Raw genomic sequence first — 27,939 nt, forward strand, 5'->3', positions numbered from 1 at the left:
CTGTCGTAAGCGACCACCTCTCGTAGGCGACCGCCACCACCTTAAGAGATGAAAGTTTTCAATTTTCGATGCTTCTTTTTCCGAACCAGTGTTTATTATTTAGTGTAGACGAGTTAAAAATAGTAATTATTAAAGTTTGATTTGACACATAACCCCACCAAATTATATTCGTTTCATCTGACCAGTGATAGCTCATACATTTCTTGACATAATTTAATTACACAGTAATTTCATGTTCATTTGCACATTAATATATTGGGAGTTTAAAAGAAGTCATTCCTTCAAGAGCTTGAATTTTTCAGAATCCAAATCACCACTCAACAAACGAACAAACAAACCCACGGTTGGCTACCCATTGTAAAAAACTGCCATTTTATTTTTCGTAAGTAATAAAGGTTTGATTAGTAGATAAACTGTGATCAGACACAATGTACTTGCCTCACTTTTCAAGTAAGTGGTTGCAGGGAAACTGAAAAATCAAATATAATTACCAAATCATTTTACTTTCACAACCAGTAGAAGCGCCAAGCAATTAATGGATTCCACAGGTTTCAAGTGAATTTGCATAAATATTGGTTGCGCGTGATACAACCACCTCATGATTGCTTCCATGGGTTTTCAACCTCGTCCTTAGAGTGTGACGCCCGACCGAGGCCCCGATTTTTGATGGTAACCAAAATTATTCCCACCCCTGAAAATTTGATTGACAATATCTATGAAATTCTTTTCGCTACTTGCTTAGCTTCAGATAGTGAAATGACGAAACAAGGCATGGTAACTTTTCCCGTCATCAGCAATTTATCCCTTTCCTTTTCTTTTGGCGCAGAACGTTTTTAAGAACAAATAAGAACAAATAATAATAATAATAATAATAATAATAATAATAATAATTTTCAATTTCCCATTTCAATTTACCTTTCCCCATTCCCAATTTCCCGTTCCCGGTTCTTCCTTTTAGTAACATCAGGTTACTTATCAATAAAATTTTCAGAACTAATTAACAAACCTTTTTGAGCGGAACAAGTCAGGCTGTTTGTTTGTCGAGTTTGAGCGTTATACTGATCTCTCATGAAGAACGGTTCCGATTCATAAATTAAACAACAAAGTTTACTCTGGCATTGTCTCAAGTTCTTGTCCTCCACTTTTTCTTAAGTCGATTTTTCAAGTCACTTTCAATCGTCGATCCCCTGTCTCACAATCAGAAGGAGCGGCATAAGAAATGATTGCAGTTTAAGAACCGCAATAAATGAATAACCCAATAAATTTATCAGTAGGTTTTTCTCGACTCTTGAAATTGTTTCACCCGCCACAAAATTAAAACCAAGGCTCTGAGAAGCCAACTAAATTCTTGGGGTGAAGTTCTGTGAACGATTTAGTTGCCTTGTTGATATTGCACTCAACGGAAAAAAAACCACGACAATTAATTTAATAGCCAGGCAGCCTTTTTGCCACATCTGTATCGATCATATCCCTTAAATTCTTCGTGAGTAATCGGTCTTGTGTCTTAACTTTCACTTCAACGAATCTTTCTTTACGATTCATCTTAATCTACAATTATTTCACTTCGTTTTCCTGAAACATTGTTAATTTGACATGCTTGCTCCCTCCCCACCCCACCCACTTCCCTGTACAAAGATGTAAAAAAAATGACACATCATCACAAAGGACAAAGTGTTTTCGCATTCGAGGTCACGGTTTCTAAGCTGAAATAATAAAATTGATGGTTGACATTGATCAAAAGTAAAAGGGTTATGTATTTGGTCATTCAGGTGCAAAATACAAAGAATCAAAGAAGATTGCATTACGTACTTCACTATTGAAATCATTCAGAGTCACCCCCAGGTCACCCCCCCCCCCTTCTCTCCACCCTCCCACTCCACCCACCCTCCTTAATTGTTGATGTAAACATCATAAACAACAACTTGAATTTTCGCGTTCATCAGTCAAATAAACCAAAGAGCGGAAGTCTTTTTTACTGAGCTACACGTTGAATATTACCATTTGACTTCTGAGGAGAGAGGATCAAAATGTCTCGCTTTTTCTTCGTGTTGGCGTTAGGCGTTTTCTTGGCGGGTTCTTTCAGAAAAAAGGAGAGGAAGTCTGCAAAACAGGTAACGCCTGAGAAATGAGTTGCATATATATAGCTAACATTTTTGGAAGCGGTCAGTGAAGTGGTTTCTCGCACTTTTTGTTTTTTAAAAAAAATCTATCATCGTGAATTAAAACCTCGCCTCTAAATTTTGGCGCTGTACCACTTTAAACTAAAGGTGGAACTATTTCTAGAAGGGTATATTCAATTTGAAAAAGCAAAACTTGGGAAAAACTGATTTATCCAGAATTTAGGAAACCAACTCATACGCCGAAGTTATAGTATTCTTTCAGCTATCCAGTCCCCTGGGCAGGGTAGCACTCTGCGCCCTTCTCCTCTCCTCCGCCCCACAAAATTCGCTGTCCAGTCTCCACGCACTGTAGAAACGCCTGGCTAAGAATTTGTGCCGCAAAGGTTTTGAAGAAACTTACGTTTGTTTAATGTTCGTAAGGGAAAAGAATTTGATCTTCAGAATACAAGTATAATTCCAGCGATTTTTAGCGAGGATTAGGGGCTGCATGGTGAAAGATTGATGGTTGATAATTATACTCAGAGCGGGATTTCTTAGGCCAAGTAAGGACTATGTAAGACTGTGCGAATTTTTGTCTTCACCATACACTGAGGAATTGATTATTTTCGTTCCGGTCGGTTTGGAATTTCGTTATGTTTTAAGTGAGAAAATATTGCATTGCCTTACAATGCAATCAATCACTTGAATTGCAAACAAAGTAAACTTATAATCATAATGACAGAATCTTATCATTTGGGTGGCATACGTGTACATGCAGTTTTTTATGTTTCTAAATTATAGGCTAATGTACCCACAAGCAAGTCAAAAAGCTGTGAAGCTGTTTCTCAAGCCTGTGGCTGTAAAGATGGTAAGTAAATTGAAAATCTTTATATTGTTATTATGGTGAGTGACCAATCAATTCCTCTCGATCTGTTGTTTACAAGTCACTGTTGACCTTTTGATCCCTTAGGCCATCCCTTTTTTTCTCCATTTACCATCCACGTCTTCATGTAGGACTAATATTTTACTGTTTTGCCTAAGTTTTGTGGCAAACTCTCTCAGCTGCAAAGCGACTCAGAACATTGTTCTGTATAAAAATGACAGAAGTTGTTATTCTTAGGCAGACTGACTAAGTTCTCAGTTATTTTTTTTTTTTGGGGGGGGGGGGGGGTTGGGGTTGGAGGACACAATGTCATAGTTGGTGTGTGATGAATCAAAAAAGGGTGTAAATGTAGCAGGGAAAATGGAGGGGCTAAAATATTTTGATTTTAAATAGCAAAATTTACCATAATACACAGAGTATATACATAAAGCACTATATAAAAATATGCCTGGATAAACAGGGAAAGCATTTACAATACGTGAACTAAAAGTATATGTATAGGATTGCTTTGAAAGGTTCTTGAGTATTATTGAGGATTTCAGTAATTTTTCGTTACGCGAAATTCAAATTGCGGCGTACAATGCATCAAGGGTAGAAATGGGCCTTTAACATAGCTTTGTTGGAATTCCCCTGCAGTTTGGCGGAATTAAAACATTTGTTCATGACAGAATTTAAGGATGTGATGGTTTTATATCCTGTGAACTGTGTTTTTGACACCATTCTTTCTATTTTCCTTCTCCTCACCTTCTTTACAAATGGCAAATGGTATTTAATATTTAGACAGCAGAACTTACAATTCTGTTTTGTTCTCAGTCTTGTACATGTAAAAGAAATCCAGACTTTGAAGTGGCTTTGCGAAAACTCAAGATTGTGATATCCGCAAAATAAATTGACCACAATTTTGTTTAGAACAGTAAACTGTATTTTTGGAGAAACTAATTTCACCTGCCCTTTCTAGACTTTCCAACCTCTTTATACCTTAAGGTTTTTATTGCTGATCCTGTTCTCTTTCATCTTCCCAACTATTATGAGCTCCAGTGTTTTAATTTTCCCCTTTTTTAGATGTTTTGGTCAAAAAGGTACAATGTACAGTAAACTCTCTCATTTCACTTCTCGTAAACGACCACCTTACGTAAGCAACCACTTTGTAAACAATAATTTTGTTTCTCAGTTAAACACTGTTTCAAAAGCTTTCTTGTACACAACCACCACTCAAATTTCTTGAGGGACCGCGACCACTTTTTAGGCCAGAAATTACACATGTTTTGGACAATTCGTTCTTGTTTTGCTGACATTGACATTTCTATCTTTTTACTCTTTATTGTTGTATTTTTACATGTTAGCCGCGCGCGCTCTTAGCCTTGCGCCGCGCGAGGACTGGACATTAATTAATTTAAGTCGCGCGTTCCGCGCGCAAGATGGCGTGTGGAGTGGCGTAGACAGGTTTGGATTTTTTTTTGCTTTTCGCCTCAAAGACAGTGTTTTCTTGTCGCTGGAAAAACAGTGTTTTGTACTTACAGTCTTGTCGGAAGCGATTGCCATTAAAGCCAAGAAATCGTCAAAAACAGTTTGGTCCTTCGAGCCGGATTTTAGCCAGTTGCCGCCGGATTTTAGCCAAAATTTACGCCGGACATTCGCCGAGTTGCAGCCAGATATCAGCCGAATTACAGACGGATAGTTAGCCGAGTTGCCGCCAGATTTTAGCCACACTACAGCCGAATAACGGAGTCAGATTCAACGTCTAAAAGATGCCAGAGGTGAGCGAAGTTAAAAAATGCCGATCAAAGAGGTCTGTTGTCGAGTCAACGGTGACAAAAAGTGCAAATCGTATCAAGGAGTTGATCGCTGAGAAGGGCAGCGTTTCAAAGGTATGTCAATTTGCTAAAAGTATCGAAGAAGCGAGAGATAAGGCCCGGGATCTGACAGGAAGACTAGAAGAAATTGCCCCGGAGTCCATTGAAACTGATGGTATGTGGCTGGAAGATTTAGAATATAATGTTAATGAAGTTCTGGGCGAAGTGTCAGATTACCTCGCTGAAACAAGGAAAACTGAGACCCAGACTCTCGAAGCACATTCCAGCAATGTAAATAAAGCCGAAAGTTCTCCAGTCTTGTCGGGGGAGTTCCAGTTTAATAAGGGAAGTGGACTCAAAGGTGTTAAAGTCCCGACCTTCGAGGGGGACCCTGATAAGTGGCCATATTTCTGGGGTATTTTTAGCTCGCTCGTTCATCAAAACAGAGCTCTATCGGGTCCGATCAAGCTGGCTCACTTGAACAACTCCCTCAGCGATAAAGTCCGAAGTGTAATTGCCTGTTTGACTGGGGAGCCAGGGGACTATGAGAAAGCCGTAAAATTGTTAACTGCGAGGTATGGGGACCCCCGTGAAGTCGTAGATGCACACCTGCGTCGCATAACCAATTGGCCAGACATTAAGGAAAAGGATCGTGAAGGATTTGAACGCTTTGCCGACACATTACAAGCAGCTGTGTTTGCCTTAGACCGCCCCGATTATAGACACGAGCTACTTAGCATCCCTCTCTGCACGCAGTTAGTTCGCAAGTTGCCGGCAAGGCAGAAGGATGAATAGGTGCGACAAATTGAGCGCGAACAGGTCTCTGAGGATGTCAGTGGTTTAGCCGAATGGGCGCAGGCGCGTGCCAAAACGATGCGAAAGCGCGAACGGTACAACGAACAACCAGCCAGTCCCGCAAAGAGCAGTTTTAGTAGAGGCCCAGTGCAGACACAGTCAAAGCCGCAAAGATATCAAACTATGATCACGACCGCCAGTTCCGCTTCGTTGCCAGTAAAATGTTCGCTTTGTGAAAGAGATCATTTTGAGGTCAAATGCCCGACGTTCCTTGCGGCCACCATAGACAAACGCTGGGACATTGTCAAAGCCAGAAAGGTCTGTTTCGGCTGCCTGAAACGTGGTCACCAGCGTCGCCAGTGTCGCCTGTCCTCACGATGTGGTGTTGATTCATGTGGAAAGGGACATCACTATTTGCTACATGCCATTGAGCCTAAGGAGGAGCTGAAACCGCAAGAACCGCAGATCGTAGAGTTGCCGACTGAGAATAAAGGAGTCCGTTGCGGTAAAGCACAGGGAAACGTGACCGGTACCAGTAAAGTCGCATTGAAAACTGTGACCGTCCCTTTCGTAAGTGACTCGGGGCAGATTATTATGGGCCTAGTACTCCTGGATACAGGCAGTGAAACAACACTGATAAGAACCGGGTTTGCCGCACAGCTGGGCATTCAAGGTCCCAAGCAGAACCTTACTGTGGATGCCGTTGGAGGCGTAACTACAACTGTCAAGTCGCAGCGAGTGCGCCTGCCCTTTGCGACAAAGGCAAATGTGGATGCCTGGACCATGAAGAACATATGTGCGCCTGTAGACGCTATTAACTGGCCGGAAGTAAAGCAACACTATGTGCATTTGCGTGATGTCCCAGTTGAGTCGTTTGCTGACGGGACAGTGGATGTGTTACTAGACCTAGATGCTGCAGCCTTAATGGCACTGATAGAAGTCAGACGAGGGGAGCATTCGGAGCCATATGCCGAGTTAACGCCACTAGGTTGGGTGATCGCCGGTCCAGTCTCAACAACCGCCAGTGGCCTGGGAAAGCGTATCCTGCGCGTGCAAGTGATTGAGCCTGAGGATGATGTCAACTATCAACTGCGAAAGTTCTGGGACATAGACGTCTTTGGTGTTCGAGTGGAGACAGCTCCGCCTTACACACGCACGGAACAGCGAGTGATGGACATGCTAAACAAGACATGCCGCCGAGTGGGGTCTGTGTACGAATTAGGACTCCTGTGGAAAGCCAATAGACCGCCGTTGCCCGACAACTACGATACTGCGCTAAAAAGGTTAGAATCTGTTGAGCGTCGTTTACAGCGAGAGCCAAAGTTAGCGGAAGGCTACCGAAAAGCAATTGACGCATACATAGGAAAGGGTTACGCGCGCAGATTGTCTGAGCAGGAACGTCTGATGGACGGCGAACGCTGGTTTCTACCCCATCACCCAGTGATCTCGCCTCACAAGCCATTACCACGAGTTGTGTTCGACTCCGCCTCGAAGCATGAAGGAATCTGCCTCAATGACTGCCTTGAGACGGGACCTAGCCTGCACAACGACTTGCCGGGTATCCTGCTTAGATTCTGTGAGAAATATGTCGCACTCTCCGGAGACGTTTCTGACATGTTCTGCCACGTGCGCCTGAGACAAGAGGACTGCAAGTATCACCGATATCTGTGGCGTGACATGGACACGAAACGACCCCCTGACGTCTACGAGATGAACTGCCTAGTGTTCGGAGACAAGTCATCACCTTGTGAAGCAAACTTCGCTGTGAGACGTACCACAGAAGACAACCAGGAAGAATGGCCTACCGCGGCCGCCGTGGTTAGGCGTGACATTTTTGTAGACGACTTGTACACATCTTGTGGGAGCGAAACAGAAGCAGTGACCTTACGCGAGGACGTCACAGCTCTCATGGCCAAGGGAGGGTTTCCTATGCGGAAGTGGATCTCTTCTTCACCAGACGTTTTAGCTACAGTATCGGAAGCAGAACGAGCCATTCCTAATAACTGCCTAGAGTCGGGAGAGCTACCGTCTGGCAGAGCTCTAGGTATCAGGTGGGATCCGAAGTCAGACAGCCTGGGGCTCGCACTACCTCACATTGATCGTCCACCAGCACAAAATACGAAGCGTGGTATTCTCAAGAAATTGGCTGGATTGTACGACCCCTTGGGATGGGCAAGTCCGTTCGTCATTCGCGCGAAAGTCATGCTGCAACGCACTTGGTCTCGTGGTTTAGGTTGGGACGACCCGCTGCCAGCGGATATGACTGCTGAATGGGCAAAGTGGGAGGAGGAGATAACAGCCCTGAAGTCCTTCACCGTCCCGCGTTACATCTACCGTCAGCCAGGGAAGATATGGAAAAAGCAGTCAGTTCTCTTCTGCGATGCCTCGGAAGTCGCATGTGCCGCGGCCGCCTACATGCGCGCCACATCGACTGATGGAGAGACTGTGTGTCATCTGCTTATGGCAAAGACTCGTCTCATGCCTCTGAAGACGATTTCTATCCCGCGAGGAGAGTTGATGGGTTGTCAGTTAGCTGTTCGCCTTGTTTGTGAGCAGCTGGATTTGAGCATGCGCGATGTCAAGTATATGTCAGACTCTACCACAGCACTCTGGTGGATTTATGGAGAGCCCAGAAACTTCAGTCCGTTTGTTGCCAACCGAGTAGCCGAGGTACTGACTGAGAGTAATCCTACACAGTGGCATCATGTGCGCACAAAACTGAATGTTGCAGATCTTGCAACAAGAGGAGCTTCTGCAAGCGACATCCAGGCAGAATCAACATGGATCCAAGGTCCAGAATTCTTAAAGTCTGACGAATCAGAATGGCCGATTGATGACGTGCCGATGTCTGCACCGCCGCTAGCCGAAGCTGAACTGAAGAGGAAAGTGCTTAGGGTTGAGCAGGTGTCAGTCCCACCACTTGTTGATCTTACCGCCTACTCTACTTGGATAAAGCTTCTCCGCGTGACAGCCTGGATCTTACGCTTCCGTTATAACCTGCGAAACAAAGAGCAACGTGAGTCAGGAGCCTTAACTGTTGAAGAACTGAAAGGAGCCGAGTTGTACTGGATCAAGTGGGCGCAGAGAAACCGCTTCCCAGCTGAAATAGAATCGTTGTCCAAAGGACGCCCTGTTCCCCGCACAAGTCGGGTCGTAAGTCTTGATCCACAGTTGGTAGACGGAATCCTCCGTGTTGGTGGAAGAATTGACCAGGCGGAACTACCCTGGGAAGCCAAGCACCCGATCATCCTAGATCATGGACACGATGTTACACGCATGATTGTCATCCACTATCATCAAAAGCTCATCCATGCGGGAGTAGAACATGTGTTCAATCATTTACGAGAGAAGTTTTGGATCTTACATGGACGTGCGGAGGTGAAGAATTGTACCGTGAAATGCCCGCTCTGTCATCGGCGTCGCGTGCGACCGCTGACCGAGAAGATGAGTAACTTGCCTGAAATACGACTCGGTGGAGTAAGCACACCATTTCAGCATGTGGGATTAGACTATGCCGGTCCATTCAAAGTTCGCGTTGGTCGCAACAGAGAAGAGAAGCGATATGTTTGTCTCTTTACATGCCTGCACATGCGTGCCGTTCATCTTGAAGTCACTCACAGCCTTAACACGGACTCGTGCATCATGGCACTCCGACGTTTCAAAGCCCGCCGAGGAAACCCAGTACGTATCCTGAGTGATAATGGCACGAATTTTGTGGGTGCTGAACGTGAGCTACGTGAGGCCCTAGCCGAGTTTGACCAAGAGCAAATCCAGGATGAACTCTGTGCCCGCGGAGTCCAATGGAGTTTCAACCCACCTGCCGCGCCATGGTTTGGAGGAGCGTGGGAGTCTCTGATCAAGTCCACCAAGCGAGCGATGAAAGTGGTGCTAGGGAACGTGCGTACGGTAGATGAAACCTTTCTCACCGTAGTCGCTGAAGTTGAATCTCTCCTCAATTCCCGTCCGCTTGTGTATGGTGGTAGCAATATGTCGCCGTCTGATGTCAGTGCTCTAACGCCAAACCACTTCCTGCATGGTCGCGCAAGCGTGAATACTTCACCGGGTGAGTTTGTCCAGCGGGACATGTCGTTACGTCGGAGATGGAGGCACAGTCAATTCCTGGCGGATCAATTTTGGCGTCGTTGGAGACGAGAATATGTGCCTCACCTCATTGAGCGCAGTAAGTGGCCTAACATACAACGAAACCTTCGCCGGGGAGATCGTCGATGACAATGTACCCAGAGGGCATTGGCGCTTGGGGCGAGTAATGGCACCAATCGCCAGTGCAGATGGCCTTATCAGATCAGCAGAAGTCCTCACGAAGTCAGGAACGTGTGTCCGTCCTGTTGGAAAGCTGGCCCTACTAGAAGCGCACCATGAGGAGGACAAAGAGTGACGTTACCCCCCGGTTCACGTCACGGGCGGGGGTGTTTTGGACATTTCGTTCTTGTTTTGCTGACATTGACATTTCTGTCTTTTTACTCTTTATTGTTGTATTTTTACATGTTAGCCGCGCGCGCTCTTAGCCTTGCGCCGCGCGAGGATTGGACATTAATTAATTTAAGTCGCGCGTTCCGCGCGCAAGATGGCGTGTGGAGTGGCGTAGACAGGTTTGGAGTTTTTTTGCTTTTCGCCTCAAAGACAGTGTTTTCTTGTCGCTGGAAAAACAGTGTTTTGTACTTACAGTCTTGTCGGAAGCGATTGCCATTAAAGCCAAGAAATTGTCAAAAACAACACATATTCTTTTGTTTTCTGTTTCTGGTAAGCAACCACCTAACACGCATGATCGTAAGTAAATCATTTCCCAGAAGTGACAAACGTTCAGTTTTTAATGAGGCTACCCCAGACTGCTGACAGATAATAACAGTTTACAGACAAAGAAGATGGCTATAATTAGATCTGTAGGGAAACGGGAATTCTTACAGTGATCTGTTCCAAAATGTCATACAAAGTCTAATCAGAAGAATGAATAGATGTAAAAAAAAATCAAATAAATTAGTTTCTATTGCCTAATGTTAGTTGCTAAGGTAATATTTTTATGCAAGTAATTAATCAGTCAGTATTAGGCTTATTTTGTTGGTCTTTCCCGTAAGCGATTACCTCCCGTAAGCTAAAACCACTTTGTCATGCCCCAAGGGTGGTCCAGACGAGAGAGTTCACTGTAGTTGCTTGCTGCATGTAAATACCAAGGATTTTAAGTTAGAAAAATACTAGTAAAATAAATTGTTATTTGATGTCCATTAATTATCAGCTCATGAATTGTTGCAAACCCTGGCATGAATTGTGTCTGAGGATTAAAATTGATTTCTAAGAACCAGCTTTACTTGACGTATATATCCCAAGTCTCACAGTGTTTTACCCTTTTATGTGTTCTGTATAGTTTTTATCTGTCTTTTACTGTGAATAATATTTCCTTTAATTTTTTGCAGGGAAGGACGGAAAAGATAGGCAAAATGGTGTGTATTCAACAACTTCAAAAAAAGTGTTATTGAACGTAGATACCTAATGAAGGCTTCATTTACAGCCTGTATGTAAGCTGAGCCTTATTTGTATTTTTACGGTTACGGTAATTGCTTACATTGTTATGCTAGGTATTATTGGAATGCATCTGTGTGTTATTGTCATGGTGCCCTGTGTGAGGTTGCTTTTAACAGCATTAAACTTGTCTTGATAAAAGCCAACCTCACTTGCTTTGGCATTGAAATTCACATACATGTAATGTTATCTTTAAGCTTATACATGTATTTTATTTAAATATTTTGGAAATTATTTACATGTACAGTTGACTGCCGATAACTCAAACCCTCACTATCTCAAACGTCGCACTAACTTGAACCACAATCCGGATTTCCCCTGGATTTCCGTCTTACAGCCTTACATTGACTTTAAATCGACCCTTCGTAACTTGAGCCCTCGAAAACGCGAACCTTCCGCTAACTCAAAGCAATTTTCGTTTCCCTTCAGGTCATTTTCTATATAATTTTACCCTCAATAACTTGAACTGTCCTTGTTTTTGAAACCTGCAAAGTTTGTACTGCCTCAGATCTTCTCCTGCTGCTCTACTTTGTTTTGTTTCACATTACGTTACGTTACATTCTGATTTTATAATTTAGCAATACAGTATTGTTCCATTTTCACTCGACATTTCTATGTTTAAATTTCATTGAAATTTACCTGTATGAAGAGAAATACACTGACATTAAACAACGTCATTTTCCCCTTATTTCCGGTCGTTTGTTCTCAACTCCCGATAACTCGAACCTTTTTCAATTTCCGTGAAAGATTCGAGTTATCAGTTGTTGACTGTATGATTATGTAATTTTATAAAGTTAACTCAGATTTCATTGTTTTCTTCATCTCAAGTAATTCAGACCATGGATGCATGCAAGCTAAGAAATTTTAATAAATGATTATAGAACTTCTCCTTCATCATTCTTAGCTATTCTCTTGTAAGTTTTACTATGCAAGTTTCTAATAATTATAAAATCAACTTAAATGGGTGTCAATCAGTCATTTTGATTAATTTTTACTTTCACAGGGAAAGACGGACGTGATGGAGTGAATGGTGATTTAGTCAATTTTTTTCAAGTGCTTTTAATTAATAATGAGATGCCCTAGTAAATTTTCATATGTATAACTAACTATAATATTGTTCTTTCAATCATTTGGTGGGATGAGCACATCACAATTTATCATTGTTGGCACAAACTCAGTGTATACATGTATATATTTTCCTTTCATCTTACCTGTGTGTTGTAAGCATTCAAGTTGGCCCTGGAGATTTTCATAACATGGCTAATTCGGTGGATATGTTGAAAGGCCCCAGGAGGTGCATGCAGCTGTAGTTGGCTGTTACAATATATTTAAAAAGAGCTAATTTATTACACTTGGTATTAACTCTCTTACTTGTACAACCACTTTTCGGTGTAAAAAATAGAATTAAATAAATAAAAGTAAAAATTGGAAACAAAATAAGGAATGTTGATGGGGCTCAATTTATTTAAATGGTAGAATCTTTTGTTCAGTAGATAAAAAAAATCTGGCCAAAATTCAGGCCTCACTGTTAAAAGTACACTGTAGTAATTGGTAACATACATGTATTCATTGCTGGCTAATAGTGATAGTGACCTGCAATCATGAAGAAACAAATAATTAGTTTGTATTGTTTGGATTCTGAACCACTGGGACATCTGAAATAGTTTAAGCATTATTATTCAAACAAACATATACTTGAGCAGAGAAATTTTGTGTAGCCGCTTCCTTCTCATGGTGTCATCTTATCATCTTGGTGGCATCCAAAAGTGGGAAAAAGCAGTTGAAATGCCCAAGTTCTTCCCTTAATTTTATCGAATACATGGCTCTCATTTCAGTTCGAACGAGAGTGGTAGTTTTCAAGACAATGGGGATGAATGTTAGTGAAGTGAGGGGATAAGATGGCATCACAATTTTCCACTCGGCCCAACTCTCCATGTGGTTCACGGACTCTTTTGTATTGTGTAATGGCGGCAAACTGAAAGTGGAAATTAGGCTTGAAATATTTGAGCTTACATTGGAATTACTTGTACTTAAAATTTGGCATGGGTATAGTACTTTCCTCCTTATAAAGACTTTTGAATGCTGTTAGAAAAAAGGAAACTAACTAAAGGAAAAATTTTGATTTATAATAGCACTTATGTAATCATTAAACCTTTCAAGAATGAAACATTCAGCTCATATACTTGTGTGTACTAATAACTAATGATTGATGACTTTTTCATGATTCTTATTTATAACACAGGAAAAGATGGCCGTGATGGACAGGATGGCAGAGCTCGAGCAAAGGTTAATTGTTTTTTTCTTCTTCTTGCTTTTGTTGATGTTAGTAGAATTAAGTTTTTTACCTTTTTTTCCTCATTTATCAGGGAGACAAAGGTGAAGTAGGGATGCGGGGACTGGATGGTAATCCTGGTATTAAGGTACATGTACTCATTATTGTTTTGTATTTTGTTGCACATGTAAAGATGACTATTGTGCATGATTACTATCCAACATTGAGCGAAGTAATCACTTTTTTCCACAAGTCGTCATTCAAATATTTTAGGTTCTCAATTAATTTGAGTTCTGTCTCACTTATGGACCTAAAAAGGATAAATACATGTATAAAAAGAATGTTCTCAAGGTCGTAATGCGGTTAGTCCCCTATGCAGATGCTCTTTGGGCTAGTCACGCAATCTCATAGGGGAGGATTGCATGACAACCTGAAAACAATATACATGTAATTATTATGCTATAACACAGTTGAAAGAGTTTTAGGGTGCATTTGATTGACCCTATTCCAGAATAGAAATACATGCAATGATCACAATAGCTGCCTCATAACAGGTTTTTTGAGTACAAAATGGCTTTTAAATTAATTATCATGCATCAAGGAAAGTTTGCCAAAATCTCGTCCCAAATTTACTAAAAAGAGAAATCTAAAAGCCATTCCATTTTAATTCTTATTCTTAACGAAGAGAACAAGACTTTTAAATTTGAAAGACATGTTTCGGCAACTCCTATGCCATCGTCAGTTTACGGATGGAATTACATTGATGAACAATATATAGCGGAAAATTAGAATAACAATGGTATGATACAACAACTAATTACAAAGAAAAATTAAGATTTACATGAAACAAGGAGGCAGTGCATATTCACCAGTTGGGAGAAACCCTCCTTAAATCAACAATTGTTTCATGTAAATACATGGAATACAGTCAATGGAACGCAATCTTAGAGTGTGTTTTATTAGTAGTTCCAGGAGTTACTATGACAACATCTGTTCTTTTAATAGTTATAATTTAGTAATTACATGTACTTTTTTTCTCGTTTTTCAGGGAGAGAAAGGTGAAGTGGGGATGCAAGGAAAGGATGGGAGTGCTTCCAAGAAGGTATTTTTAGTTTGCCTTATTTGGTATAAAATTTTAACTTTGATGAAATTCTTTATAATTTTAATGGGTCCAACAAACTTTTAGTATGAAAGCATTGTCAGTTGGGTTTTGTATTTTCCCCTTATGGATTTGTGGATATACGTTAAAATACAATTTTATTGTAGAGTGAGTTGCATTTTTGTAAGAGTCCTAATGTAATCATAATTATTTTGAATTCTTAATCATAATGAAATCACCCTTGTCACCTAAGCTGGTATTAGTCATCGTGGGGGTTTACCTAAAAGCCGGAATCCGGAATCTGGAATAAAAAAACTTATTAAAATTCGTCAACAACGAAGGTTAAAGTCACTTGGGAAACAGTTTTTATAGCTTTTGAAAAATTATAATATTAGTCAGGAGCCCAGTGAAATTTTCAAAAGTTTGCCTAAGATTTCAATTGCTGCAGTTATTAAAGCCTTTGGTGTTAGTATTCTAAGGCAGTCCCTTTAAAGCGTAAAACTTTAAAACACACCAGAATGGGCGACACCTATCTATGTTTATAAAATCAAATACATGGAATCCGTAAATCAGGAAAGACTTTTTTTTCTTTCTATTTTTCTTTTTCTGTGTAACTTGCCGTATGTTGATTGGTTTGTGAGTGGGGGATTTTCGTTCTTTCGGAAGAGCTAGGGGAGAGATATGTGTACGATTGGTGGTGTTTTGACAGTTACAGTAGGCATATTAATGCATTCACAATGGTGATGATGGAAATATATCTTATAAATACACTAACGTATATTACGGCTCAACAAATTGTTTGGGCATAAGGGTGGGAATGGGGCTTACAATATTTAGACTTATTACCTCTAAATCAAAATCAATAGATCTACGGCTTCCAAGGTATCTGGAATTAGAGAATATAAAATAATTTGTTATCTACATTCTGCTATTGTGATTACTAAATTATGGGAATTCGTTCACAGGCTCCTTAAGTTCTTACTGTATTTCAAAAAAGGCCATCGACATAAAACGTTTCCTTTATACCGGCAACTCGACATATTTTGTAAAAAGGTGCATAAATGAATACATGCATACCTGACTGAACGTGCGAATGTATGCCGGCAGGCATGACAGAACCACGAGCGAGTGAGTGAGCGAAGGATCAAAGGGAATGAATGAATGAACGAACGAACGGACAGACGGACAGATGAGTTGATAAATGAATAAATAACTTTGCCCGCTGTCTATCCAGGGTCGGTGCCAATTAGAAGCTTTTTTTAGATGAAATCTAAGCCACCCCCCCATACCAACTTGTTTCAAGAGTTTTTATATTATTATGCAAAGACAATGAGTCTTGCGAAGAGTTGATGAGTGATAAACGCAACACTGACTCTTTTCTCTAGTTACCTTTCATTGTCTCTCTACGTGCTATGGCAGGAGGAAACGTTAACGAGTAGGAAGATTTAAGAGTACGTTTGAAGATTGGGAACCTTTATTCCAAATGAGTGGCTCAACTGACTAAGCAATTGAAATCTAAGGCAAACTTTTGAAAATTTCACTGGGCTCCTGACTAATATTATAATTTTTCAAAAGCTAATAACAACTGTTTCCCAAGTGACTTTAACCTTTGTTGAAATTTTCATGTCGACAAATTTTAATTTTTTTTTTTTAAGCCGGATTCCGGATTCTGGATTCCAGCTTTTAGGTAAACCCGTCATCGTGGTGTGAAATGAAAGCTCAGAATTGACTGATTTGATTCATGATTGTGTAGCATAGCACTTGAGACCTCAACTTAGAACTGGAATTGTGTTAATGGCCACTGGTAACATGAGATTAGCAATTACATTTCCTAAAATGAATAATTAGTTAATGCAGAATAATAGAGTAAAATAATTGTGGCCTAATTGATGTTAACATGATACATGTACTTGTGAACTTCATTTAGAAAATTTAGAAATTTTGGGCAGCCAATGAGGGATATTCGTGGTCATTTGTAACTTCCATTTAATAGTTATATAATATATAAAGTCATAATTATGGTTTTGAAGTGCTACTTCGAAGGAAATGTCTCATAATAAAAAGGATTAGTTCCCAAAACTGTAAACAGTCAGACAAGCAACTTGGCACCTCTTACTACAAAGAAATAATATTAGATTGTAACTGCATGTTTTTTATTACACCCACATGTACGTACATGTAACTAATAGTCATGTACTGTAGGCTTGCAATAATTGCCAACATACATGTAATTATTATGTTAAAGGTGGTCTTCACACAAGAGTTGGCTCGTGACATACAGCTGTATGCGCATCAGTTCATGGAGTTTGGCAGAGTGAGTTCTGTAAATAAACCCAGTAGTGAAATTAGGGTGTAGTTGTTTTCGTCTTCTTCTTCTAGTTCTTTTGGAAATAAAACAGAGGAAAATTAGCCACGTTGGTTTTGAGCATTGCTCATGTGACGTTATTTCCAAGGAGTTTCAGCTACAGTGTAGATAAACCCCTTTTCCTCCCGTCTCAGTGGCCATTTGCGAATCCAGTAATGGCCGACAGCAAAAACCGTACACTACGTTAAAATAATCAGACTTCCCATGTGGATTTTGAAATAAAAATTAGCATAGTACCTATTTTAATAGTACATCTATTTTCAAAACCTGAACAAAAAAAACCTTAACCTGAATATGCAAAATTTTCGTCGTTGTAGCACTTTAAAGTTTATGGAGGTATTTGAGAATACTGGTTGACTATTCCACAATAAGTAGTGAAGAGGCTAATAAGTTGAACAAGAGTTCATACTGGCTGATCATAAATAACATATTTTTATTAGGTTGCATAATTATTTAATTTTTTGGTCAATTAATGTCAAATAAAGAAGATCTAAGTTTAGTACTTTCCTTAAAATGAAAGCCGGGGATGTACACAAAAGAGGTAGAGATGTTTGAGCGATTTCTCATGTTTACTGACCACGAAAAGCAAAGCTAATGTCTTGTTTATTATTTTTGCATTGTGCTCAAAAGGGGGTGGGCCGGACAAATTTTGGGGCAATGATGTTTAATATGAATTTTTGCTCACTATGTTGCTTTGATGTTCCTCTATTTCGCTCTCTGTGGTTTATTACTTCTGCAACTTATAAAACTTTGCAGGAATAGATTGTGCTGTATACAAATCCCACTCCTCAAAAATATATATGGGTTATGCGTAAGAACTTCATAGATCTACTGTACCAACAAAACCGCCATCCTTTAAGACCAGGTTTTTCCAGTTTTGTGACTACCACCTGGTTTACAGCCTGGCTGATAAAGGTAAAACCCCGATGACTGAGTGGTGTCGTTGATAGATTGGCTTTCAGTAGAGAAAGATGAAACGCACAGCAACACAACCACTTTAACTAATCACAACATATTAAACGTGAAGAACACAATGAACTGATCAGAACTCAAAGCAAATTCGCCTAAATAGGCCAAGTGCAGGGAAATAAAGCGAGTCACAAGACGGTTCTGTTTGATTTCTAATTGGTTGACAAAATAGCTTGTTTTCTAACCAATAATTTCATATCACTGTAAAGTACCGTAAAACTAAATCAAGTGTCAAATTGCTTTTGACGTTTAACCGAAAATACTATTAATTGCAATTACAGTATAATTTCATTGAGAATTAAGTTTTCTGTTTACTGAGGGTGAGAAAGGATCTCCTGGAGACAAAGGATCACAAGGAGAAAAAGGACAACCAGGGCAGAGAGGGATGCCGGGAACATGTGATGCTAAGGTGGTGAAATGTTTACTCTCCTTTCTATGGCTTGTAGTTGGTGTGAATCCGACCTCTTTGAAAACAACTTTGTTACACTCTTTCTTCATTCAATATAAATAAGTGCAAGGAAAATTTATTTGCTGTTACTGTAATTATCCAGTCTTGAGATTGTTTACTTCCTTTGCACAATTGTACTAGTCCTCTCAACTTTTTTTTCTGCTCAACTAAATTAAAGCGTTAGCTAATATGCTGTTCATGATAATTATGTAGTATTTTCCTCCTTTGTGTATCCCAGGGTTCATCTTCCAGTAAATCAGCTTGCTGCACAACTGGTAAGAAGGTTTATCTCTTACATTATTTAAGCAATCTAATTACTTAGAAAACGTTTGTAGCTTCGGAAGAAATTTTTACGCAGTTTCTTTGTTCTTAAAGGTATCAGACGGTTATTTTCATTGTGTTGTGTTTCTTGAAACATTGTTTGTTGAAGCTGTTTTTTCGGGAATCGAGCCTCCTTATGAATTGATTTTTTTATATTGGAATTCTGGTCAATTCCTTAAAAGCAACTTACTAACTTACATTAGATTTCGTTTATTTTCTTTTTGTTCAATAATTTTGGGAAACAAATATTTAAATCTTCTTCAATAAACTACAGTCATCAAGTCATCAACTACAGTTACTCAACAAGGCACAGAAAGTGGGTATGAAATAAAGACATCGGCACATTTATTACTTTCGTATGTTGAGGCCTTTGTTTGTCGGGTCCCCTTCCCCCCTGCCCCCCTGTTCAATGTTGGATTCCCCACAATTCATGTACACGTAAAGATTCACTTTTGAAGCTGGATTCCCCACAATTCATGTACACGTAAAGATTCACTTTTGAAGCTGGATTCCCCACAATTCATGTACACGTAAAGATTCACTTTTGAAGCTCAACATTGAAACAGGGGAGGGGAGGAAGGTCGAATCGAAGTAGAACTTTGGAATCTTCCCAAGAATTTTTCGATGATTGTAGCTTTAATTCCTTCTATGAGAGATTGTAGTTATAAATTATCCGGGATGTTACAGAGACTGGCTTCTGAGGGTCACCCTTGGAGTTTTTGGAAGAGCATTTAAATTTGACGAGAAGAGCCCAACATATTCCAGTGTTCAATACAGAACATAAGAATTAACGATAAATTAGCGGTGTAAAATTCATTTCTTGAAATCTTACTAGAGAATGAATTACTGCTTTGATAATATTGTAGTGTATGTTTTAAGGTGTGTAGCGCAGAACCATTTCACATTTTTTAACCATGACGTCAAATGGTGAAACCTTTTCCAAGCAACTTCTAACAAATTTTCCTTTTCTGATTTTTTTAAAATACTTTTGGGCAAGGTATTATTTCCATCTTATTTAGAACTTGTTCATTTAACTTGTTTTGATGATTCAGTTAATGATTCCTTATCACGTCTTTGACATTTAAGAGTACCTGACTGTAACTTTCGAGAATCGCTGGCCAAGCTTGAAAAATCGAAACTCTTGATAATTTGTCTGAAGTTTACTTCTGGGGAACTATCTTCGAAAATATTATTTGAATGTTCTGGAAATTTCTAGTTTTCGAGAATTTTGGACAAAACGAAATAACGGGTTTTGCCTCATTAGTTATGCAAAAATCTCACTCAAAATTAGCCAAGTTCATTACGCTTGTGTTGAAACAGTACGCAACGCTAGAAAGCGAGGTCGGTTTTGAATAAGAGCATAACTCACCTACTTTCTATCAATGGGACCTATGTAAACTTTTGTAGAACTTTAAATGGTTTTATGGCTCTTTGAAAAATTGACATTTTGAGGACTTCGCGATGAGGCGAAAATTGAGTAAGTTTGAAGGTTTAAAATGCATCTTGGTATGTCAGGTATCGACTCGAGAGGAACATTGTGATGAAGCTTGGGTCTTCGTCTTTAATAATACGAAATGAAAAATCTGGGCAATCAATGCACGCGCTGACGAAAACCAAAGTTAGCGAGGCTTTGTTAACAAATTTGCATAATTCGTAACTGTTGAGAAAATGCTATGTTGTGGCGACTCGGTGAAAACATTGACTTAGGCTATCTTCAAATGGTAATTTTACCTCATATATCATTTGTCTGTTTCTCATTCTTGTTTAATAACGTGGTAGAAAAGGTCTGGACAAAAAAAAAGTGCGTGATCGGAAAAGAAAATATTTGCCAATTTCTGGTGGGAAATTTGCATAATGCAAATAAATCTTTCTGCAAAGGAATCTGATTGGGAAGGTTTCGTTAAGAGACCATTTGACCGAAACACTCCTTATAAAAGGAGTCAAAACAACGTTTAATAATCCGATTTCAACCAATTATTGTCGAATCGATCTTTGATAGTGCCAAACTGATACTCGCTATTGCGTTACCTGCGTCACGTCAGTAGCTGTCGATATGTCTTACAATATAATGCCCACAAACAACTTGTGTTGCGAAATTGCCATTTACAACAACTAAAAAAAAGACCTTTTAATTATTTACTGGCATATGAGTGGTTTTGATAAAATTAAAAGTTCACATGACACTTGAATCACGTTTAAAAGATGCATGCTTGTCAAATGAGATGCGAAAGTTGGACATAGGGTCGGTCAAAGTGAATATTTTTAATTAATCAAGTTTGTTTACTGGAATGCTTTTTCAAATAGCTAGTCCAACCTTCTTCAGTTGCCTTCCAAATAATGATCACCCAGAAGTGGGTCAGTCAAAGAAACTCTCTGTTCGTGTTGTTTGATACTGTACCTTCGCAGGCGACTGAAAAACAATGTCAGACGGCACGCTATATTTTTACGTAATTACTGGTATGAAATATCACACATGCAGGGATACACGCTTCAAAACCTGTGTACCAATTTCTGTTTAACAAAATAATAACTTAGTTTCTACCAACAGTCCACACTGGCGGTAGGGCATGCATTTATTTTTGTCGAATGTCAACAACAGAAACACGGGTATCTCAGTGACACTGTAGACACGCAATGTCTACTCCATACGTTACAGGTAGCCGAAGCTCTATGACCTTTGTTTGACCTTTATATTTTCATGTCACGATGAGTGTTACGCAATGGCGTAAATTTTAAGGGTTTGTATGGGAATTTACGAACGTGTTTTGGAGCCGAAAGTAAAGGGCATGAATTGAACAAAAATTGCTTACCTTGACTCCTGGATATCTTGCCAGGGTTTGTGCCATATTTTGGCCATTTCGGTACGATTCCAGTGGGTTTTCGGTTCGCTGAAAATTTTCCTCTCTCTTACGGTATCCTACTATAGATATATATCCCCAAAACCGTGGTCACTTCGGTAGCAATAGTATTCTTTGAAATAAATTGCAACGTTAACAACGCGGAAGAACTGCGGATCACGGAATAGGAATAATGTTAGTACTGGGATAGGAGGACTACGGACTGACTGCACGCCCTACAGTTTACATTGGCGGTAGGGCATGTATTTATCTTTGTCGAATGTCAACAACAGAAACACGGGTATCTCAGTGACCCGCAATGTCTACTGCATACACGTCTATGTACGACATCTACGTGATTGTGCACGTGGGCTCATTGGCTGATCACGATCAATGATCATCAAATATCCTTTTGCGCATTTAATCACGCCAGTTTTCAGCATATCGAACCCTAAGGTGAATGCTAAAGACTAAAATGACGGCTCTCTTCAGCGCGTATTAAAAATCCAGCAGTTTCGCTAAGATAAAGCAAGATTTTATGTTTGCACTGTCGATCCTCACCATTTTATTCCCAGTCCTTGTTTGTTTCCAAAAATAAATAAATAAATAAATGAATAAATAAATAAATAAATAAATAAAGGGACAAAAACAACTACCGAAACTTGATTTGATACATCTAAAACTTACTGAGAATGAACACAAGAAAGATATGATTTTCAGACTTCAGTTCTCCTTTAAACCCAGCCCGTAGTCCTTAGTCCTCCACTTACCTTAGTTTCTTTTTTATACCCAGTCCGTGGTCCGCAGTCCTTTGTCCGCGATTCAGATTTTATACTGACCGCATTGTTGACGTTGCAAAGAAAACTATTGCTACTAAAGTGACCAACCTTTTGGGGACATATGTAGCAGGATATAAAGCAAGGAAAATGTTCAGCAAACCCACTGGAATCGTACTGAAATGGCCAAAATATGGCGCACAAACACTGGCAAGAGATCAAGAAGACAAGGTAAGCCATTTTTGTTCAATTTATGCCCTTTATTTTCAACTCCAAAACACGTTCGTAAATGACAATATAAAGGTCAAACAAAGGTCATAGAGCTTCGGCTACCTGTAATGTATGCCGTAGACAGGGTCACTGAGATACCCGTGTTTCTGTTGTTGGCATTCGACAAAGATAAATGCATGCCTTACAGCCAATGTGGACTGTAGGTAGGTTATTATTTTGTTAAACGGAAATTGGCACACAGGTTTTGAAGCGTGTATCCGTTTTCAGTCACTTGCGAAGGTAAAATATCAAACCACACGAAGAGAGAGGGGTTTTGTGTAATGACCCGCTTCTGGGCGATCATTATTTGGAAGGCCACTGAAAAAGGTTGGACTGGCTATTTGAAAAAGCATTCCAGCAAACAAACTTTATTTAATTAATAATATTCATTTCGACGACTCTGATCTATGTCTAACTTTCCTACTCAATGACAAGCGTGTATTCCAGTGTCATGTGAACGTCTTATTTTTATCAAAACCGCTCAAATGCCAGTAAATAAAGGTCTTTTTTCTAGTTGTTGTAAATGGTGATTTCGCAGCACAAGTTGGTTTGTGGGCATCTTTTAAGACATATAGACAGCTAATGACGTGACGCAGGTAACGCAATAGCGAGTATCAGTTTGACAATATAATTTAAAGGTTATAAAGATTCGACAATTATTTGTTGAAATCGGATTATTAAACGTTGTTTTGACTCCTTTTATAAGGAGTGTTTCGATCAAATGGTCTCTTAACGAAACCTTCCCAATCAGATTCCTTTGCAGAAAGATTTATGCAAATTTCCCACCAGAATTTGGCAAATATTTTCTTTTCCGATTACGCACTTTTTTTGTCCAGACCTTTTCTACCACGTTATTAAACAAGAATGAGAAACAGACAAATGCAATATGAGGTAAAATTACCATTTAAAGATAGCCTGAGTCAATGTTTTCACCGAGTCGCCACAACATAGCATTTTCTCAACAGTTGCGAATTATGCAAATTTGTTAACAAAGCCTCGCTAACTTTGGTTTTGGTCAACGCGTGCATTGATTGCCCAGATTTTTTATTTCGTATTATTAAAGACGAAGACCCAAGCTTCATCACAATGTTTCTCTCGAGTCGATACCTGACATACCAAGATGCATTTTAAGCCTTCAAATTTACTCAATTTTCGCCTCATCGCGAAGTCCTCAAAATGTCAATTTTTCAAAGAGCCATAAAACCATTTAAAGTTCTACAAAAGTTTACATAGGTCCCATTGATAGAAAGTAAGTGAGTTATGCTCTTATTCAAAACCGACCTCGCTTTCTAGCGTTGCGTGCTATTTCAACACAAGCGTATTGAATTTGGCTAATTTTAATTGAGATTTTTGCATAATTAATGAGGCAAAACCCGTTATTTCGTTTTGTCCAAAATTCTCGAAAACTAGAAATTTCCAGAACATTCAAATAATATTTTCGAAGATAGTTCCCCAAAAGTAGACTTCAGGCAAATTACCAGGAAATTCGATTTTTCAAGCTTGGCCAGCGATTCTCGAAAGTTACAGTCAGGCACTCTTAAATAACAAACTTTTCAATGTTTCATCAGTTCATTTTCTTTGAACTGCAGATGTTTTAGTTTTCAAAAACACACCTTCCCGTAACTCACAGTGGCCACAAGTGAAAACCAAGCGAAAACATTACGGAAGAAAAAAATTGATCATGAGTATTAAAAAAAAAACAACATCCCTTGCGTTTTATCAACAAATCTCAATGACACCACCCTTTCTTTTCTTTTAAGAATGCTCCGGAGGTTTCCACTTCTTTGAGAAGATTCAAGACCTACCAACCAGAGGAGCTGTAGATGTGGAACAGTTCACTATTGATGGAAGTCTGTTTCTTGCTTTCGCCAACTACCATGGTGACATTAGACAGTACAAGACAAGCTCCATGATCTACAAGATAGACGAATCAACTGGAAAATTTATTTTGTACCAGACCCTGCAAACAAGAGGCGCTTATGGTCTTGAGTACTTTTCAATCGCTGGTAAACATTTCCTCGCTGTGGCCAATTATTACGATGGAACCCACCTACTGGACTCGGTTATTTACCAGTGGAATGGAAAGCTGTTTGTCGTCTTTCAAAGAATATCTACAAAAGGAGCAAGCCACTTCGCTTTTTTCAAGATAAATGGTGAAAAATACCTCGCAGTGGCAAACTACCATGATGGAAGAACCTATTCCACAAAATCAGTCATCTACAAATGGAGCAGCGGCAAGTTTAACAAGTTTCAGGAGATAGCAACTGACGGTGCCTTGGGATGTACAGCGTTTGTAATAAACAATGACACTTTCATCGCTTTTGCAAACTATTACAACCCCCAGCAGAAGTATTCTGTTCAGTCCACTGTGTTCAAGTGGTCACGAGGACACTTTGTTAAACAGCAGTCTCTTCAGACTTATGGAGCACGCGATGTGAAGTCCTCTAACATCAATGATCACACATTCCTCGTCTTTGCCAATTTCTACTCTGGAAGCAGCCACAACACCAACTCGTTCATTTACAAGTGGAATGGTAACAAGTTCGTTCTGTTTCAGTCCATTTCTACTCGTGGAGCCTTCGCTTGGCATCCATTTGTGATCAGCGGTCAAACGTACCTGGGTGTGGCCAATCACTACGATTCCAGTCAGAAACACAACACACAGTCAGTTGTGTACCAGGCCTCTGGAGCGCGGTTCAATAAGTACCAAGAGATTCCAACACACGGAGCACATGGTATAACGTCATTTGAGTACAAAGGTCATACATACTTGGCAGTGGCAAACAATCAAAACAGTAAGAGGAGAAAATACAACATAAACAGCGCCCTGTACAAGTGGGTGTAGAGCCAAGAACGAAAGATCTGGATCCAAGCTTAAAATAACTTATTATTAGCAGTAGAATGAAAGCTTTTTGTTTGCTGCCTTATAATACACAACAGGGAATTTGTAAATTTTGCAGAGATTGAGTTTAAACTTTTTTTGACTGAATCAGTTTCGGAAATAGTTGTGAATGGAACAATAAAGTTATTACATAGTATTCTTGATAGACAATCGCATAAGGACCAAGGAATAGTGGAGATACAAAATCAGATTCGGTTAATAAGTGCTCGCCTAGTTTTGATGCAGAATTACTTGCTTGAATTAACAATAAAGCTTTGCTTGGATCATAAAACACTTGTCTGCTTTTAGGCCCCTGAATTTCCCGTAGAAAGCCTGTTCAAGAGTTTGAATTAAGCACAAAACAAAACAAACAAACGAACACGACCAGGAGACAGTGAGAGATTTTGACCCGAACCAGAAGTCGCACAATTCAGAAATGCTACCTGCGCACAGGGTTGTTCTTACGATTGGCGTCAGTGTTTATTGTACTTTGTCATCGTTGCCGGTCGCGTTTTGCAGGAAAAAAGCCTCGCTTGCAGACAAAGTAAGGAGGGTCGCGGGAAAGGAGCGTGGTTAGCGGGGAAAATAGGGCAACTCGTGGAATAATGGCGCAGATTAACGGGAAAAATATGCATGACACAGTTCCTGTTTCCGAGAAAAGATGTCTTAAAAGATAATTAACCGTTTTTTAATAATAAAACGTTCTCTGGTTAAAACCCCAAAAATCTATAAGCTTTCGACTACCGTCCTGCTGTCTTAAACGGATAAACAAATGTGACTGTACATAGAATGAATAATGAATGGGAAAAATGAATACGAAAGAATGTAGAGTAAGAATGTTGGATGTTATTATTCATTCTATGTAAAGTCACATTTTTCTATCCTTTGAAGACAACAGGACGGTTGTCGAAGGCTTGTGGATTTCTTTTAAACTATCTGCACAAAAAAAACGCCATTTCCTATGAAACTGATATTTTCTCTCAGTTATATTGCCATGATGTCAACTGATATTTGAGGCACTCATGAAAGACTACTGAATCACAAAATGATTTTTATGCAAAGTTTTTGCTCTTTCGTGAGGTATCCAAAGCTAACTCCAGGATGTGTTCCAAGTACAATTTGGCCATAGTTTTACCGATAAATTTAACGGCTTCTAAAACGCTTATGCAGCACTTCGTAGATAAAACTTACTGTTTTCCTTTGAAGGAAGAAATTTAAACAAATCACGTGTATTTTGATAAAGATAATATTGATGTTCTGTTAACAAATTTGGATGGGGACAAATCGTTCCAAAATTGTCATGACTGAATATTTGCTCTCTCTAGTCTACTGCCCTATTGTTTCAAAGAACAATTGGGCCAGTTCATCAATGGGCATTGGTCGTTTGGAGTCACGCGAGAGAGGAGCGAACCTGGGAGATGAATTTTTGTGTGATCCTTGGGAGGTCATATTAGGTTTCTGGCGTACTGTACAAAACTAAAACGTTTCTTCATGTTATTCGACTAAGGACACGGATAAATAAATGGATCACTACCACAGCGAAGGCAAACTTCGAAAAGGTGGACAAGACCAAAAATTCCAGCTACTCGCACGCCGCCCTGAAAAAGTAACAAAAGAAAAGAAACTGACAAGTGGCATGTATATTTTCAATTCATTTTGAAAGCACGGCCAATAGAAGGCGTCTTAAAAACAAGCATGCACACAGCTGGCCATTGAAACTTGCTTTGGAACATCAATTTCCGTTCGGGACTATCGACAGAAGCACTCTGCAATTTAATTCGGGATAGCTGACACGACAAAGCAAGGCGGCAAACTCGTGTTAGCACTAATAATAAAAAATACCAAGTTCAGAAAGACCGTGTGAATGCTGCAGAACTTTGTGAACATGTGGCAGATATTTTTCCAAAAAAAAAAAAAAAAGAGCGAACGTTTCATTCCCCTAAACTCGAATTTCAGGTATGGGCGAGTTTACTTTTAGTTTTTAACTTTTGCTTTTACTTTTAGCCAATCAAACAAAACACTTTCTTCATATGACTCAATATCATGAACTGCATCAAATAGCGTCAGCAGACTCAAAGTGCCAAATGGCTTCTCAGATTTTGCGAACTTGAATATAGAGTATATGTCTCATACTACTCAACGTCTGGAAAAAGAGGCACAAACCTGGCTCGTCGGATTTCCAAGCGAGAACCTTACCACTAGACTAGCGACGAAAGGCTTCCAGAGTTTACAATTTTTTTTCTCGATATCCTAACTTCAAATGAAAATGCTAACTGCAAGCTACCGAAGCTAAATTAGGCTAACTGTTGAGGACTTTGTTACCTCGTTCAGCCAAACTTTTTCGTTTTCTTAGAGGTCCGCTGCAGTTATTAACGGCAGTGAAAAGCGAAATGGTAGGTTGAATCTTGAACTTCATTTTGTGTTGAGTGTAAGGCGTCATATTCCTCTGGATGCAACTAGATCCAGCTCTTTATGTGGTTCCCGACCATTTTTGGAATCGAGAAATGGCAGCAAAGCGAACCTGAACTTCACGTTTAAAATAATTGGCCTTTTTGTTAGAATTTCCATGTAAAATTTGGCGTGGTAAGTATATTTA

General features: G+C 39.6%; 2 protein-coding genes across 4 annotated transcripts in view; both read left to right on the top strand.

Moving 5' to 3' along the window:
- Positions 1-27,939, top strand: part of LOC146462338 (uncharacterized) — a 55,822-nt gene that overhangs the window by 9,364 nt on the left and 18,519 nt on the right. The window lies entirely within an intron of this gene.
- LOC146462339 (uncharacterized) lies at positions 12,101-25,635 on the top strand. 3 transcript variants are annotated; one of them, XM_085085881.1, is made up of 7 exons: positions 12,114-12,135; positions 13,348-13,391; positions 13,472-13,525; positions 14,426-14,479; positions 18,130-18,219; positions 18,497-18,533; positions 24,223-25,635. In XM_085085881.1, exons 3-7 carry the CDS (start codon positions 13,493-13,495, stop codon positions 25,305-25,307), a joined length of 1,299 nt encoding a protein of 432 aa, XP_084942007.1. In that variant the 5' UTR covers positions 12,114-12,135; positions 13,348-13,391; positions 13,472-13,492; the 3' UTR covers positions 25,308-25,635. The 3 variants fall into 3 exon arrangements, with proteins under 3 accessions (XP_084942005.1, XP_084942007.1, XP_084942006.1); XM_085085879.1 differs by having other exon boundaries at positions 12,101-13,391; XM_085085880.1 differs by lacking the exons at positions 12,114-12,135; positions 13,348-13,391 and having other exon boundaries at positions 13,491-13,525; positions 18,114-18,219.

The sequence above is a fragment of the Pavona decussata genome, unplaced genomic scaffold, assembly GCF_977016875.1.
Source record: "Pavona decussata unplaced genomic scaffold, jaPavDecu1.1 SCAFFOLD_190, whole genome shotgun sequence".
NCBI lineage: Eukaryota > Metazoa > Cnidaria > Anthozoa > Scleractinia > Agariciidae > Pavona > Pavona decussata.